General features: G+C 42.1%; 2 protein-coding genes across 2 annotated transcripts in view; both read right to left on the reverse strand.

Annotated features, from left to right (window-relative positions):
- Positions 1–4,993, reverse strand: part of psma3 (proteasome 20S subunit alpha 3) — a 12,220-nt gene extending 7,227 nt beyond the window's left edge. Inside the window, exons 1-5 of the mRNA XM_005938691.3 lie at positions 4,884–4,993; positions 3,916–3,998; positions 3,588–3,711; positions 2,406–2,507; positions 1,105–1,178 (exon numbers count right to left, since the gene is read on the reverse strand). Coding sequence (XP_005938753.1) covers positions 1,105–1,178; positions 2,406–2,507; positions 3,588–3,711; positions 3,916–3,998; positions 4,884–4,904 — 404 coding nt within the window. The 5' untranslated portion in view covers positions 4,905–4,993. The remainder of the gene's footprint in view (positions 1–1,104; positions 1,179–2,405; positions 2,508–3,587; positions 3,712–3,915; positions 3,999–4,883) is intronic.
- Positions 4,994–7,226: 2,233 nt separating this feature from the next.
- snx6 (sorting nexin 6) lies at positions 7,227–14,731 on the reverse strand. The gene is made up of 14 exons (XM_005938690.3): positions 14,665–14,731; positions 14,470–14,520; positions 12,377–12,481; positions 12,166–12,276; positions 10,835–10,956; positions 10,620–10,743; positions 10,333–10,428; positions 10,139–10,244; positions 9,875–9,950; positions 9,691–9,730; positions 9,514–9,600; positions 9,271–9,430; positions 9,093–9,178; positions 7,227–8,881 (listed from the first exon to the last, which is right to left on the reverse strand). Exons 1-14 carry the CDS (start codon positions 14,668–14,670, stop codon positions 8,828–8,830), a joined length of 1,224 nt encoding a protein of 407 aa, XP_005938752.1. The 5' UTR covers positions 14,671–14,731; the 3' UTR covers positions 7,227–8,827.
- Between the last annotated feature and the right edge of the window lie 1,834 nt (positions 14,732–16,565).

A 16,565-nucleotide genomic window follows, 5' to 3' on the forward strand; every position in this document is an offset into this window, starting at 1 on the left:
AAGAGAATCAACATATAAACGAACAATATTTGACTCTTATATATAACAAGTTTATATGTAAGCACTGAGCCAAATTTAGTAATGCCAACATATCTTTGAGTGAAGATTTAAGGCGACAGGAAATATAAATAAATGCAACTTGAATCTTTGACACAGAGTTCAAGCTCACTGCTGTGATATATAAATAATAATAATCTGACGATACATATAATATTGGCCATATTATATTCCATTACCACAGTGAGATGACTTTAGTCTCATGAACAACATTAGCTAATTGTTATTTACTAGCTGATCTTAAATGACTGCTCAGCACAGAAATGAAGCCCAACAATCATGTTTTACTGTCCTGTGGTCTCAGCCTCAGACACTCAACTAATCAAAGTGATGTCATGACCAACAAAACATTTTTCTCCTTCGTTTCTGTCACACAAAGCTGTATGAAACCTTTCCAGCTGTTAGTATCATGGTTGCTAGGCAACATGAACAGCGCGACGATAGTCCCATTTCACAAGCCTCTCACTTTCTGCACTTCTCGTACTTATAGTACGCACCGTACGTAGTACGCGTAGTGCGCCACGTACTTCAAGCGTGCAGACCCTGACAGTCAACAGGAAGTGATATCACAGAAGTTCTCCCCCACCGGGTACGTACCTCAGTCAGTCATCGCTGTGATGTGTGTAGTACATTTGGATCATTTTTAAAATAATACATATGATAATTATTATTATATATTTGTACACTACTTTATGTCACCTGAGCTGTAAATGAAGTTTGACTGATGACGGCTCTAACATTAGAAGAATCCAATATGAAAAGGAGCATCAGCGGTCTTTTCTAGTAAGAGGGTTTAATCAGGAGCCGTAGGATGACAGCAAAGCTCAGGAGCGAGTAGCGACATAAATGGTACCCAGCTAAACTTTAATGCTATCTGATGTGATTGTGTGAATCAGGAGACTGAAGCGTCTTTTAGACAAAATGACTCCGGCTCAACACGAAGGAGGAGTCAGACAGAAGCTCAGGGTTTATTTGAAAACGCTGAAGGAATAGAAAACATGACGGCAGCTCTGTTTTCATAATGTTAACATAATTACTGAAACTCACCTGCAGCCAAACGGCCTCACGGCGCTGTACAACGTATAGGCATGGACATACATGGCCACTCTGTCTGAGAGGTGCTGCAAGGAGAGGAAATACTATTAGATTAAAACCATTCAGATCCCCCTTCTGTGGCCCCAGACACAAACAAGCACATGGTATTTGCTAAAATGATTTTATATGATCGATCAACTAATTGACCAGCTGTTTTAGACGAGAGGCATTGTAAGAAATCCTGCTACTATACTAAGAACAAATGATACCATATATGCAAAGGCAAAGTCCCTAATAGCAGCTTAAAAAGGAGGAAGTTAGACTTGTAGCACATTTGAATGGGCTCCTTCGTCTCACACACGTTCACTGGGTGAAAATACCAAAAGGTCATTTCAACCAAGCTACATTCAACTACAGCAGATGAGTTAAAGCAGCACAAGCCCACACCAGATGCCACTCCTGTCAGCTAAGAACAGGAAGCTGGGGCTCCAATCAAATCAAAGTGGCTCACCTTATTAGCCAATAGGAGGGAAGTGTTGCCTGGTGAAGTGTGAACATATGTTTCACTTTAATTTATGCTTCTCTCATGTACGCGCTTATTACTTGCTGTGATTCGATGCCTCAACACTGATTTCCTAGCTCAGCTGATCAGTAGCTATTAGGGGACAAAACTGTTTTTGTCCAACTGCAAAGTCCATGTCCTTGACAACAATCTGGAGGCAGAGCATTTATAAGTTTGATTCTGTGTTTCCTCAGGTGGTTGCTATAATACAGAACAAGAACATTAGAATACAGAAGAACTGACAAAGACTTTTTAAGCTTCCAGGGACGGCCGTTTAACACATCGATCCATGGAAAATACATTGTTCCTCCAAGCATCCATGCTAGTAACATAGCTGTACGGGCATGTCACATGATACAGCAGAGGAGCCGTTTTTAACTTTTTTCTTGTACAACCTGGAGTTTCAGACATTTGGCTGCAGAGCCACATGTGACTCTTTGCCCATCTTCAGTGGCTCCCTGTGGCTTTACCAAAATAACTAGACAAATATGAATACGGCTTATTGTGTAACATTTGAAATGTTTATCCATCACTGTTGTGACCTTTTACATTTTCTTACTTTCAAACTGAATAAGCTACGATTCCAAAGATCCTGTTTTATTAGTAACATATAATTACTGTTTATTTTACAGCTGGAATTTCATGAATAACACTTTATTTTACTATTATTATAATGACAATACAAAATTAAAATACCCGATCATAGAGAAAAAAAATGGTAACAAAAGACAACAGGAAGCTGATGCGTTACCTTCAGAGGAATGTCGTGTCCATAGTTTGATCTGAAGTTAGAAGCTTCTTCTCTGGCAACTTCAGCGAGTGAGCGAGCATCAGCTAATAGGCCAGCTACTGCCTGTTGAGAGAGAAGCTTTACTTACACATATTCATGTCACAATAAGTCTGTGAACACACAAAATAAAATGTTTCACAAACAGAACGTGGTGACCATTTCAGAAAGTGATATCCTGCAATTTCCAGGTACAAACATCTCTAAGTGAGACGGTGAGCTGCGGGTCAGAAGAAACAGCGTTTCGATCTCATCGAAAGCTTCAGTATGTTCAGCATCTTCAACATCCAAGAGATCATTTGGATCGTAGACTGGAGCAGCTAGGGATCAAACCACCTTCAGATTAGTAGATGACCTGCTCCACCTCCTGAGCTCCTGCTACACCATTTATCCATCTATCACAACTGGTCCAAGGAAGTTGGACCAGTTGTGATAGAGCGAGGTATTGTAGCTCAAACTGCAGAAACAGTTCATGCTGGTTCTGATACATGCTGAGCACATCCCCTGCTCAAAGTGCCGGCCATGGGCATGTGAGCATCAGAACCGGACCACGGTTCTTTTACACCACGTGGCTGGCTGGGATAGTCTGCATGGTTTCCCTGGGAACACCTGGCACCAGGATACACTACGGGAAAAAGGGAAGCTGGCAGAGGCAGTGTGACGCTTTGGGCGATGTTATGCAGGCGAACTTTGGGTCCTACCCTCTACAGCACCTTTTCCACTACTAACTACTCAAATCAACTCACCATGGCTTGCCACGATTCAGATCAACGGGTTTTCCATTACAATCAATTACCACCTAATGTGCATGGTCGTTGTCATAGCAACGCATGTCCCGCGATATAATTAATGCTACAACAAAGGTTGATATCGAGGCAAGAATATAGCTGCTGCTCGCTCACACAACAAAAACCATCAAGCTGGTGCTGCAGACACCAAGTTAGCCAAGACAGCTGAAAGCTTATCACTTTGTGTCAAAGGTTGTCTTTTTAGTCTGGTCTATGAGGCAATGTCGCTTTTGACACTATCCAAAACAAAAAAGAAAAAAAAGATGAGCATGAAGACAGGTTTTTTGCGCACCGATACACACATTTATGTAGCACAGCTGAATAGACCTGAAATGTTTTTGACGGCTTGTGTGGTTACCATGCCAATGTGTCTGTCGATGTTAAAGATGCGTTTGTTGGAGCCCTCCTCGTACAGTTTAGACAGGACTAGCTTCTCCACCCCGAACACCACCCCATCCTTACAGCGGATTCCAATGGCTGTGCTGAACATCACAACATGGAGACATACTTGAAAATTTGATCATGACATGTCTGGAAACTAATCAGAATTATTAGCACCATTAGCACTCTGGGTTAAGAAGTCAGTTGGTTATCAACACTGTAGAAAAACAATTTTTTCTTCATATTTACCCACCACATCACATTCAGCGGGGTCTGGTTTTAGTTTAAAAAACATAGAGACTGACCTGCTGTTCTCTACAGCCTTCATGGCATACTCCACCTGAAACACTCGACCATCTGGAGAGAAGGTTGAGGCCGACAGGTCATACTGCAAGACAAAACAGAAATAGCAGCTTCCAATATTAAACTAACTATTGATATTAGTAGCTGGAAAGGACAGGTATATAATCAAACTCACACTTTCATGTGGCCTTAAAGTTTTAATTAATTAAAAAAGAGGGATGACTGACTTGTAGTCTAAAATCATTTGCCCAACTGCCAAAACATGTGCAAAATATATTCAGGGACTGTATACCTGAACCCTCTGAGGAATACACCCAGACTTAGCTTGGTGTGTTGATAAAATTCAGGAAACTAAAGTATATTTCATTCTTTGTGTGAACTGGTCTACTTATATTCACTTTCACCTCAGGTGCACCAAACACCTCATTGGTACCCTGTTATCTGACAGTAGCAAGGTAAATGTTTATGTTTACAAAAAAAATAAAGTTTTTTGTTTTTTTAGAAAGCCTTTGTTAAATAAAATGAACCCCAGTGATAAACTAAATAAAAAGTTACTCTTCTCATAGAGAGAATTTAGCTGGCACGCAATTCTGAGTCATTCTGAATCCAGTTTGATGGAGGCTAACATCTAAACACACAAATATCGTGAATTCCTGTAATCACAGTGATAAAACGGATAATTAACGCCACAGTAGAAAGCTTTTTTAATTCTTATAAATTGTTAAATTGACAAAAAAATCCTGAATCGGGACTAAATTAAACTACTTTCAATTTCAGTTTAGCTTCTGTTAGCAGGCCTCATTGTGACTCAGCAGGCTAACACTCTAGCTAGCTGCAGACTGAACTGAATGAACATAATTTGAACTATAAAAGCAGAATATTTTCCGGAAAACAGGACTAAAGGCAGACTCATAAACGTACGAGTGTACGTAAGTTAAAGCTTCTTCTCAAAAAGCACTGAAACACTCACCCCAGTCCCGATAGAGCTCATTTTAATACCGACTGTAAATTCTATGCATAGGTCCCATAAAGCGCTCTCAAACCACTCTTCCGGTGCCTCCTCACGCGTTTCACACAAACTTCCGGTGACAGCCTTTTACAATAAAAGCTTGAGTTACATTAAATATAGTTTTTAAAGCACCACGGTTAGGTGTATTTAAAAAATAAATGTCTGACAGATGATAGCTAGATATGGTATGGCGCTGTAGTGATCAATAGACTCAAGATGAAATAGTGAAAATAAATAAGTAAGCATTTCTGGAGGATTTTAAATACATTTAAAATAGTGTAAAATACACCTGGTTTTAAATATATTTTTTTAGCAAAAGATTATCTTATATTACAACAAACTCAGATGAAGATTTTTATTTACCATCTAATTTTTGTAAACCATAAGATAAGATAAGATGCTGTGAAGGGGATTTTCTTATTCAAAGAAACAACTCTACAATCATCCATCCATTCATTCTAGTCTTCTCTGGTCTTTTTTTTTTTTTAATCCTTTTTAAGAATTGTTTGGGAATTTGCCCATTCCTAAAGTTCTTTCTATCGCTCTGATAAGTTTCTTTTGGTTTTTGTCGACCAAATCTCTTTGACTTTGGACCTCATATTAAGAGTTTCAGTGAAAAATTATCAAATGCTAGTTCAGCAGTTGGACTAAATTCCAAGTCTGTATTTTTCGGCTTGTATTGGGCTGAAGCAATAACAGCTGAGTTCATGTAACACTGATTTCTATGACAAGCTGGTGCAGTCTGCATGTGGTTTGTGGACTTGGAGAACTGCTTGAGGCAATCACTGAAATGAGGCATGATAAGATGTGAATGAAAATTAAGTTATATATGTATCTTCTATTTTCTCTGGGAGAATAAGCTGGCCAAAGGAGGCGATAGAAGTCACTCACATCAAGTGACTTCTGCTTCGTATCCTGGGCAGGGTGAACTGTTCCCTTTTTGTTCTACTCATAGGGCTCTTTTGAATTACTTTTTGTCTGGTCCCTCACCAGGCAAGATAGACCCTGGTGGATTTTGATTGTTTGAGCCAGGGTTTTTAGGTGCCTGCTCTCAAAAGCAGTAAATTGTTTTATTTGACTGAATCATTATTTTCATTAAGTTGAAGCTCCAAGAATTTAATTTGTTTTTATAAAATTTCAGTTTGATTTTTGTAACAGGCTTTAAATCTTATGCTGGCACTAGCTTGGCCAATATTCAGACTAGACATTTATTTTCGTTTCAACATATCTGAAAAATTCAGCATCTGCCATGATTAGTGCCTCTGTTCTGCCTTTCAGTCCAGGTTTCTCCAGTAGGATTTCTTGATATCGACCACTTCATCTATCTGACGACATGTACAGGAGGATGCACTGGTGCGCCTGTACATGTCGTGCAGGGACCTGTCCTTCCGTATTGCTTCCTCTTCTTGCTCCCCTCTTTCCTGGGTTTCTGCTGCCTGACATATTCACCTACAGTAATAGGTCAATACAGTAATCTGATGTATTCATTGGTCTGCTTCATGGATTCTGGCCACCTTCCGTCCACTTAGCTTAAGGGTGCTGGATTTGGGTTGAAACCCTCCCAGCATGGTAAGGAGCCTTCTTGTCTTGATGTGAGTGACTTCTATCGCCTCCTTTGGCCAGCTTATTCTCCCAGCAGGGTACCTGACGATCGGCAGGGTGCAGATGATTGCTCAGATATTGTTCTTCCCATTAAGACGTGTCTGACTTCCAGAAATCCTACCAGTGACTGGACAAAGCTGGACTGAAAGACAGGCCAGAGACACTGATCATGGCAGCACAGGATCCATACCAGCTGGGGTCTGCCACACCAGGTAAGACGACAGGTGCAGGGTGTGCAAAGGTACCTCTCAGACAATCCAGCAGGAGGGTGCAAGACGGGCATACATGGTAAATGGCCTGTATTTATATAGCGCTTTACATATCCAGTCACATACCCCATTCACACACACATTCACACACTGGTGATGTTGTAGCCACAGCCACCCTGGGGTGCACTGACAGAGGCGAGGCTGCCGGACACTGGCGCCACCGGGCCCTCTGACCACCACCAGTAGGCAACGGGTGAAGTGTCTTGCCCAAAGACACAACGACCGAGACTGTCCAAGCCGGGGCTCGAACCGGCAACCTTCCGATTACAAGGCGAACGCCCAACTCTTGAGCCACGATCGCCCCATACATGGAACGCCATAAACGTGAGCATAGAAGTCCCGAGGTCAAAATGGGACACGCCCTATTTATTTTGTTTATATTATGATGGATACAAATATTATGTCTAACCAATAAAAACAAATTGTTCAGAGATTATTTGTAAGAAAACTGTAAAGTTTTATTGAGTCTCAGTACGATCAGGGTGGATTACAGACCTGCTGAAGTTTAAACAACTAAAATGTTGTGAATTTCATAATCATCTTTTATTATTTTTGTTTCCTTCTTGAATCAGCAGAAGCAGCTTTGGTCACACAAGATTGAAAAACATTCGTATACAGTTCATTAAAAAATAGGGATAAGAACAGAAACTGTTTTCATTTGGTGACTTAACTTTTTCTTTTCAATGACCCATGAGGAGCCACCGATCAGCGTTAAGGCAAACAGAAGCTCCGCTTTCGATTAGAGTGACAAACGTCTGATAAGTGAACAAAGAATCTACAATGAGTGATGAAGATCGTTAGCGTTCATTAGTCAACTAATACAAACATGTACAAGTTTGTGTTTGTTTTTTTTTCTATAGTGAATTTACACTTTAACAGGAACAGAGAACTGGACTCAAAACGCCGTCACACAGCAGTAGCAGCGCCACAGGAAGTCGATACACATTAAGATCCCCCCTGGACACACAAGCGCCACCAAAATAAACAGAACCGAAGAGGCAGAAAATGCAAACGGCAAAACAACAGGTGAGGCCATGTGTGGCACAAAAATAAAACAGCGCGCACACACACTTGTCTTTTACTGACTACTTTTGTCTGTTTTTGAGTCTTTAAACTTTCAAACAAAGTCAAAACATGAATCTTGTTTCCAGGTTCTTTAAAACACTGATACAAGTTCAATGAACAGCTACTAACCAGACACTGTGGTCGACTGAGGGTTTTTTAGAGCACAAAAAAAATTAAACCCCCACACTAACAGGAGTGCAATGCATCACAATAGAAGCCAACAGTAATACAGTTCGATACAATCAGCAACTGTCTGATTTTTCCTTCTCTGGTTAAAGCAGTAAGCTTGTTGAGCTAAAGTTATGCTGCTGTGCACTAAATAAGACTCAAAAACGACAGAGGCGGCCTTGAGATGGAGGCTGGTCACCAGCAGAGACAAACTTGGACCCGTGAGTACAGATGCAGCAGACCGGGTCAGTATGCCCTCCTAGGAGTCACATTCACTTGTTTCTCTTTTGACCTAAAATCTTTATTTACGTTTTGAAAAGGTGACAATTTTAGACTGAATCTGGTTTATTTAACTTCACAAATTTACAAAAAGCACAGAATGTCCAATCATATCCAGTTATAGCAGAATCAGACTGAAACCACAGAAACAGCTAATTTATTAGGACCTCTGAGGGAGCAGTCTTACTCTGCTGGTTATGGTGGCTCAGTAGGGCCAGTACAGGCGCTGCAAATCAGGCAAAAGAACAGTAGGACCAATACTTATGCTGCTTGAGAAAGAGGAAGATGAACAGGACTCAGGGCATTAAACAAAAAAAAAAAAAGACTGTCTTGTTAGTGATGATGACAACAGACTTCCTGTCTTTTTTATTTCAGACTCTTTCTATTTGTCTCCAGGTCCAGTTATCTTGGCGTCGGTTTTCTGTCCTTGCAGGTTTCACCCATGTGACGGGATTGTCCAGCTGGAAATGGGCGGGACAGAAGCCAGGGGGCATCCAGCTGGATGTATGTAGTATCAAACAGTTAAGTGTTTCCTTTCAGGATGCCCAGACAGCCCTGCAGCAGCTGGAGGTTCCCCTGCAGGTGAGACACGGTAATAGGTAAATGGACTGATTCTTATAAAGTGCTTAATACTACAAGGATGTAGACTGGAGAGGCCAGCCAACCTTTCAATTAAGAAGGCAGCCTGCTCCTCTCCTACGCTACAGCCACCTCACATAATGAGATCAGACACTCCTGAACAGCTGAAATGCTCTTTTAAAGGCTGGTTTCTCTGCACACTCAGTACCTTGGCGTGTTTGAGCTCAAGCTCGGCCAGCTCCACCAGGTTCTTCCTGAAGGCTGCCACTCGCCTTGTCTTAAAGTCTATGAGCTCTGTTTGGAGAAGAATGCACTGTGAAAGCAGACCGCACACACATCCAACACTCCTTCACCTGTACGCTGACATAGGAAGAACAAAAAATGACCTTGCTTGGCAGACTCTGAGATTTTCTCAAACTTGTGGCAGCAAAGCTGCTGACTGGTCTCAGCCTGCAGAACATCTCTGTTTTTGGCCCGAGCCTTATCTAGAGCCTTGTTAGCGTTCTCATAGTCGACCAAAGCCCGACTCCTCCGGTACAAGAGATCCTGCGAGGGGAGACATCATCACATTAACTGTGATATTTAACAAAGCCAGTTTTTTAACTGGTGACTTCAACTGTCAATCAGACCTTTGCAGCCTGTGACTCCCTCAAATAATATTTCAGCAGGTCGGCCAGCTTCAGGTCTTCATCTGCTGCAATGCGAGCTTCAATTTTCTGTTTAAAAACCCCCAAAACATGGTCCCAACATTAGAGTTACTGGGATAATAAGATAACAAGGCAAACTCCAAATTTGATCAGACATACCCGAGTTTTCTCGAACAACTCTGACACTTTGAGGAAGAACCTTAAGGAAGAAAAAGGGAACAAGACAGATGTGATGCAGCTATGTTTACAACCTGGCTCTGCTCAGGACCAAATACAAGTGTTAGCAAAAATCATCACATGAAGGCAGCTCCAGGTCAAGTTCAAAGACAACATTTGTTCATACTTGCAGAGGTCTGTGGAGTCCTGTGTTCCTAATGTGTAGAGAGATGAGGCAATTCTGTTGATGTCATCAGCAGCATCTAAACAGAAAACAAATACGTGGACATCAGCGTCACACAGTTTTCCTTTATATAAAACTCCAAGTCTCTGTTCAATGAATTACTCGAGACTCTAAAACAAGCCCTGAACCTGAACCTGACCTTTCAGCTCATGCCACAGACGCAAACATCACTTACAAAAGAAAAACGGATTTACAACAGATTCTTACTTTTGTGTGATCGGATCATTCTGTCAGACTTGGCTGAAGCATCCTTGACTCTGTTGTGATATTCCAACAGAAACGTCTTCTCGTGCTCAAAGAAATCATCCACATCCTACAGGTGCAAAAACAGCAACTATCAATAAAGAGAAAACATGGAAACCACATTTGATTAAGGTGGAAACTAGTTCCTGGGTCTTCACCTTGACTCCAGCCACCAAGACACCATCTGCCGACTTCACCACATTTTTAAAGAAATCTTCCAGTTTCTCCTTCTTGTTCTTCCCTCGTACACTCAGCTTTTGGCAAAAAGACATGAAAAAGAAAAGAAAGATGAACAACACAGAGTTAGCAGGTATAGAACACCTCCGTTTTCTGTCGACCTGTTTGTTATTCCTAGGAGCACCACGAGGTCCTGTGCTGACTGACGACTGGCTCTTCGAGCTGCTCAGAAATCCTAAAAATGAAATGAATCCGGTGTGATACTTACATCCTGGTTATACTCCAGGAAGACATGGAAATTGAGGTCTTTCCTGAGCACAGGATGAGCCGCCACACGACATAAGAAGACCTCATGCATGGCTACGGTTTTCTTAAAGATGGCAAGGTACTCTCTGTGCAACAACACAAAAACGGGCGATGTGGTGATTAATCCAGCACGTCAAACAACTATGGGGACAACAACTGCTGTCTGTGCTCACTCACGCCTCGAGCTCCTGCTTCATCTTTGTGAACTCCTCTTTAGTCATGGATCCCTCGCCCTCGCCCAGCTTCTGCAGCTTCTCTCTGGATGCATCGAAGTCTGGTCTTGGAGGTGCTGGGGGGATCTGCAACAACAACACGCATACGGCTCTACACTGAAGCCAGCTCACACTCTTTCTGGCCTCTGATGCAGGTTTGATAACTCGGTTGCACGTGCCTGTCTGCTCCTTTGCTAGTGGCGATGTAAGCTGGTCCATCAGTTTCCAGATACTGAAATATGTCGTTCAGATACTCGTACAGGCAGATGTTAAATCTGTCACTGTCAGATAACTAAATTTAACAGAGAATTTGGCAGGTTAAGACTAGGAACCCTCTTACTAACGTCCTGGGCTTTTTCTCTGCCTACAAATAGAAACCTTTATTGGGTAAGAACAATTGTGCATCTTGCCTGCGTCTGTTTACTTGTTCTTTTCAAACTTGAGCCTCATTTATTTATATTCTGATAGAAATATGGGAAGCAAGCAGAGCGATTCGAACACGTGGAAACAGAAATTAAAATATAATAAATAAGAAAAAAAAAACAGCCTGTGCAATTCAACAAGCTTGGTATGACGACCTTTATTCAACACAGCCTGGAATCTCTTAGGCAAACGTTCCTTCCTTTAAGTAGCCGTCAGGAATAGCTCTCTGGGCAACTTGAAGGCATTCCTGTTCTTTTCTGGATGTTTCTGTTTCGCTGTCTGTCCAGATGCTGCCACACTGCTTCAATTATTTCAGCAATACTCAGCAATCCTCCTTTTCTGACAATATTGTATTTTATTCTGTTGTATATATATTTATTCTATTGTGTGCAGTATCTTATTCATATTCTTATTATCTAATCCTACTACAGTATGTTTTTTCTTAACTTTGCACTGTAACAAAACAAATTTCCCACATGTGGGACTAATAAAGGTTATCTTAGCTTGTCTTATCTTAATTTGAAAGTCCAGGCTCTGGAAGTGCCAGCCTATAAGTGAGTGTGTTTCAGTGTGTGTGTCTCTGTTTTTGTGTAATTGTGGTGCCTTTTTATACTTGAATGCTCGATAGAGGTTAAGGTCAAGTGGCTTGACCATAAAAACCCCAAAACACAAGAACCTCCCCCAAAAGAGAGAGAGAGTGTGTGTGTGTGTGTGTGTAATGGCTCAAGACTAAAGCTGTCTTTCTACATCTCATTAATGAGACACAGGATAAAACGTGGGCTTATTTAAAGTGACGACTTAGCTTAACGTTATTCTACGTCTTAGAATGGTGACTATGGGTGAAGTGAAGTCCTCTGTGCATGCTGCTCTTACGATGTATCCTGCGTATTCTTCATTTTCCACAAAGGAGTCATGCAGCCAGATGAACTCTTCATGCTGTCGGACCACCGAGAACTCGTTCTGCTTAAAGTTGGGAAGCGTGCTCTGTGCAAAAAGGAAGCACATCAGCAGTGTGCATGTTCAGGTCTGTTACGTGTTATCGAAGTTCAGGTCTGTCAGCGTATCTGACAGCAGTCAGTCTCACCTTGGTGTGAACGGTAAATTTGACCTTGTCTCGCTCGCTCAGGGCATCAGAGATGTCAACCTGCAGCATGGCATCTGTTTGAAGGTCCACGTTGACTGCACGTGGCTGCAGGAGGACAGAGACCGCGTGTCCAACAACGCAGTGAGCAGTACAGACACACAACGAAAGCCAGCTGTCAGTTACAGTGTACTCTTCACCTACATCGTACTGTGTCACAGTACAGAACTTTGTTTGTTCAGAAGTTAGTTCTACTGATTAATTTGCATGCATATGCCATGGTCTCAGCACACAGCTGGAGCAGAGAGGATCTACCTACCAGATGTTTGAAAAGTAGTCTCACCCAAAAGGGGCAAGAGCTAAAACCAATGAACCGAGGCGCTGCATCGAGGCCCAGTTTAAAGTAAAGAAACTGAATCACTAAAGAAAAACAACAACTATGCAGCGTGAAAAAGAGGCCTCATATGGAGAAGGAACAAAAAATACAGCTGTGTCGCCATCCCAGTTCAACAAACGTCCTGGGACACTGCATTACAGAACATGTAACTGGACTCTGCAATACTGCACATCCATCCAGTCGCGTGCTATTGGACTGACACCTCAATTTCACTTGGCAACAATAAATGAATGACATAATTAGACAGTGACAAGTATCACACACTCGAGCTACAAAAACTACAGCACACACCTTTCTGACAGGTGTGACAGCTGCCACGGTTTTAACAAGGACCACAAGTACACAGTATAGAAGTCCAGCTATAACACCAGTGTCTTAATAATATATCTCTGTTCTATTTCTTATCCACAAACCAGAATGTAGGTCTGAGACACTTGGATCTCCTGACTGTGTGAACCTTACTGCCCTCACAGAACAGCTACATCATAAATATACTGAAGGTGCTCAGATGGGAGTAAATTCACAACTTTTCTTGCTTTTTGTTTGTTCTTGTACAACAGAAATCGTCTGTTGACTGAGGCCAGGTTCAAGACTCATTTTACTTTGTCCCATCTTTCAGAGGGGATCCTGAATTTCCTCTTTCTAAAGTCCATAAAGCACAACATACTGAAAAGCCTGCATGCACACCATGTTCTTATGAATAAATCTATAAATCAAGCTGTGACTGATACATGAATCAGACACTTCTGTAAAAGACTTCTATAATATCATTTAGTGTATGTAACTGTATACATGTGCTTCAGAGTAAAACAACCTTTAAAAATAATTTTCCAGCTTTACTAAACGATATTACCATAAAACTTCCACAGCTCTTTACTCAACAAGCTGCAACAATAAACCTCTGGATGTGTATTTTGGACATCTGGGTACTTTCAGCTCTGTACACACGTCAGGATGGAAGAAAAGATGGAACACAAAGCCCCTAAATTATTTACAAGATAATATTTAGATTCGGGGGACAGCAGTGGTAGTTCAACCTGAACCACAAGCAAAGTGCTCGGTTACCAAGTAAGGTCAAGAGCACTGAGTAAACTATATTTAAGGTTGACTTTGGGGTTTTGTTTGTCCATCTGTTTGGATTTTAGATTGCTGGTCCCTGTGATGATGAAAGCCGTGTCGTGTTTCCTAGAATTACAGAAACACGGACACCTTTATCCAACATTACGGAATTTTGGACTGAATTGCCCTCGTCGAGCTTCGTTGAGAATAACAGGGATTATCCAATTAGAATCGGAGCAGCGTTTCAGTCATGTGACAGCTGATGGTAAAACAGCAGCGCTAGCAGCACGTACCATCAACATGAACTTCACTAAGTCAGTGGTTCGTTAGCTGCCATTTAAACTTTCACTGTAACCGTTAGCCTCGTTAGCTCTCGGTTAAGCCTAAAGACTGCAGCCGGGTCATCATCTCTACTCGCGGCTTGGAGAACCAGTCTGACCACAGCTGACAGGCTAACTGCCCATTAGCAATAAGCTAAAGTTAGCCTGGACAGCTAACTTGCCTAGAAAAATGAGCGAGCTAATGCTACCCAGCTTATTTTGCTGAATCAAACACAGAAGAGCGTCAAACTCCAACACACAGGCACACAGGTGAAAAGACACAAGGTGAACAAACAGACAGGCAGACGGACAGCACTCACTCCCCGGTCCTCCTCGGAGAGGAAGTCGGGTCCGTCGTCCAACCCTTCCTGCTGCGAAGACAAAGAGCACAGGGTTGTTTGTTTAGTTGCACACCGACCGTAACACAAACGCAAACACAACACAACAGCCGGTGGAACCTCTCGAGCTCACCGAGCAGACAACACAAGAAAAACAGAAGAGACAGAGAAACCTACCATCATGGCTGCAAATGGGTGGAGACAGGAAGTGGAGTGACGTCAGAACAGTCAGGCGTCGTCGGGCGGATTTCATGACTTTAATTCAAAACAAAATACCTGTAAAGAAAACCTACTTTTAAACAAACTAAACTAATATTAGAAAACTTAAATTAAAATAAAAGCTATAAAAATTAAATAAATAAAGGTAGAGCCAGCTTCTTCAGAACACGTTCCCTCACATGTGGAAAGTTCCTTTTTTGGAAGAACTTTGCCTCCAGTTTTGTTCATAATCTTTCTGGACATACTTTCTATGCATAACCAAGTGACGACGGAATTTGGTGGCTTCATAATCATCTCTGCTTTTGCAGAGGATGTTGTTGGTGTCATCAGGTGGTGGCCTCCAGCTCACACCAGTGAGTGGCCAAGTGTGAAGTGGTGGGAATGAGAATTAGCACCTCCAGGTCTGAAGGCCATGCCCCTTAGCATGGAGACACACACAGATAAGTTGCTGGAGGAGTTTAAGTATCTGGGATCGTGTTCATGAGTAAAGGGAGTAGGAGATTGACAGGCAGACTGGGGCCATGGTTGCAGTGATGCAGATGCTGCGACCTTCTGTAGTGGTGAAGAGAGAGCTAAATGTAAAAGCAAAGCTGTCAGTTTACGAGTCGATCAAAGTCCCCACCCTCACGTAGGATCGTGAGCTTGGGTTGTTGAGATCATTGATACAAGCAGCAGAAATGAGCTTTCACTGAAGGGCGGCTAGTCTCTCCCTTAGTTAGGCAGAGGCCAGGAGTTAAGCTATTTGAGAGGAGCTCATAGTAAAGCTGCTACACCTCAAATCAAATTCCCATTGAAATTGTATTTGTCACATACACAATCAAGCCATACCATAGCCCTGGGACAGACTGGCAACCTGTCCAGGGTGTACCCTGCCTCTCACCCTGAGAGGGCTGGGATAGGCTCCCCACCCCCCTGACTCTGACAAGGATAGATAAATAACCTAAACATCAAAAGGAGCACACCATTGAAACACATAAAAGTAAGAAAAATGAGATAAAATGAAGATTTTCGCCTTCATTTCTGCCAGACAATGCTGAAACGTTTCTAGCGTCTGTCTCTGTGTCTTCCCTGTGTTTCTCGTGTCTGCGTGTTTCATGCTGCCTCTCCGTCTCTCCACACAGTAATGTCCCTGTGCTAGTTTCTCCCCTGTTCTCAGTGTTAAGCTTGTGTGTCTTCATCTACGTCTTCGTCGTGCTTCCTGTCTTATTTTGATAGTCCTTGTCCTGCACTCACTGTATTCAGTTTTGCTTCCTCTTTGTCTTGTTATGTCAGAGGATGAGGCTGGGGAACAGCTGAGAAGACAGCTGTTCCCCAGCTTCATCGTTATCCTGCCTGTGTATTTAAGTCCTCAGTGTCGCTCTGTTTGGTGTCGTGTTCTCCGTGTTAGTTGTCAGGTCAGGTCTAGTCTATGTATGATTGTAGTTCTAGATCGCCTTTTATTTCTTTAGTGTTCATGTGTTTTACTTTTAGCTTGTTTCTCCAGCAATAAAGCTGCTGCTGTACGTTTTCCGTCTCTGAGTCCCACATTTGGGTCCTAGCCTGACACACAGCTGACAATTAGCAAAACAGTGTGAAAGAATTCCAGATCAGACGTTTTTAGTTCAACATACAAGTGAAGATGTTTGACCTTCCATCTGGTTTTATCTCATGTGCTTTTCATGCAGCTGAGTACACTCAGTGTTAAAAGCAGAATCTGTGCAGGTCTGAGATCAGTAGTTTACTGAAACACCAAACTGAATTCATGTTTCTGCTGACATACAGTGACACAGTTACATGGATGATTAATCCCTTTGGCTTTTTGTCTTTGACTTTATCAGGAAAACAGCTGCAGCGTTCGCTGACAGCACATCATGTGGTAC

Source organism: Haplochromis burtoni, unplaced genomic scaffold (assembly GCF_018398535.1).
Source record: "Haplochromis burtoni strain Fernald_Lab_line unplaced genomic scaffold, NCSU_Asbu1 Contig_251, whole genome shotgun sequence".
In the NCBI taxonomy this organism is placed as follows: domain Eukaryota; kingdom Metazoa; phylum Chordata; class Actinopteri; order Cichliformes; family Cichlidae; genus Haplochromis; species Haplochromis burtoni.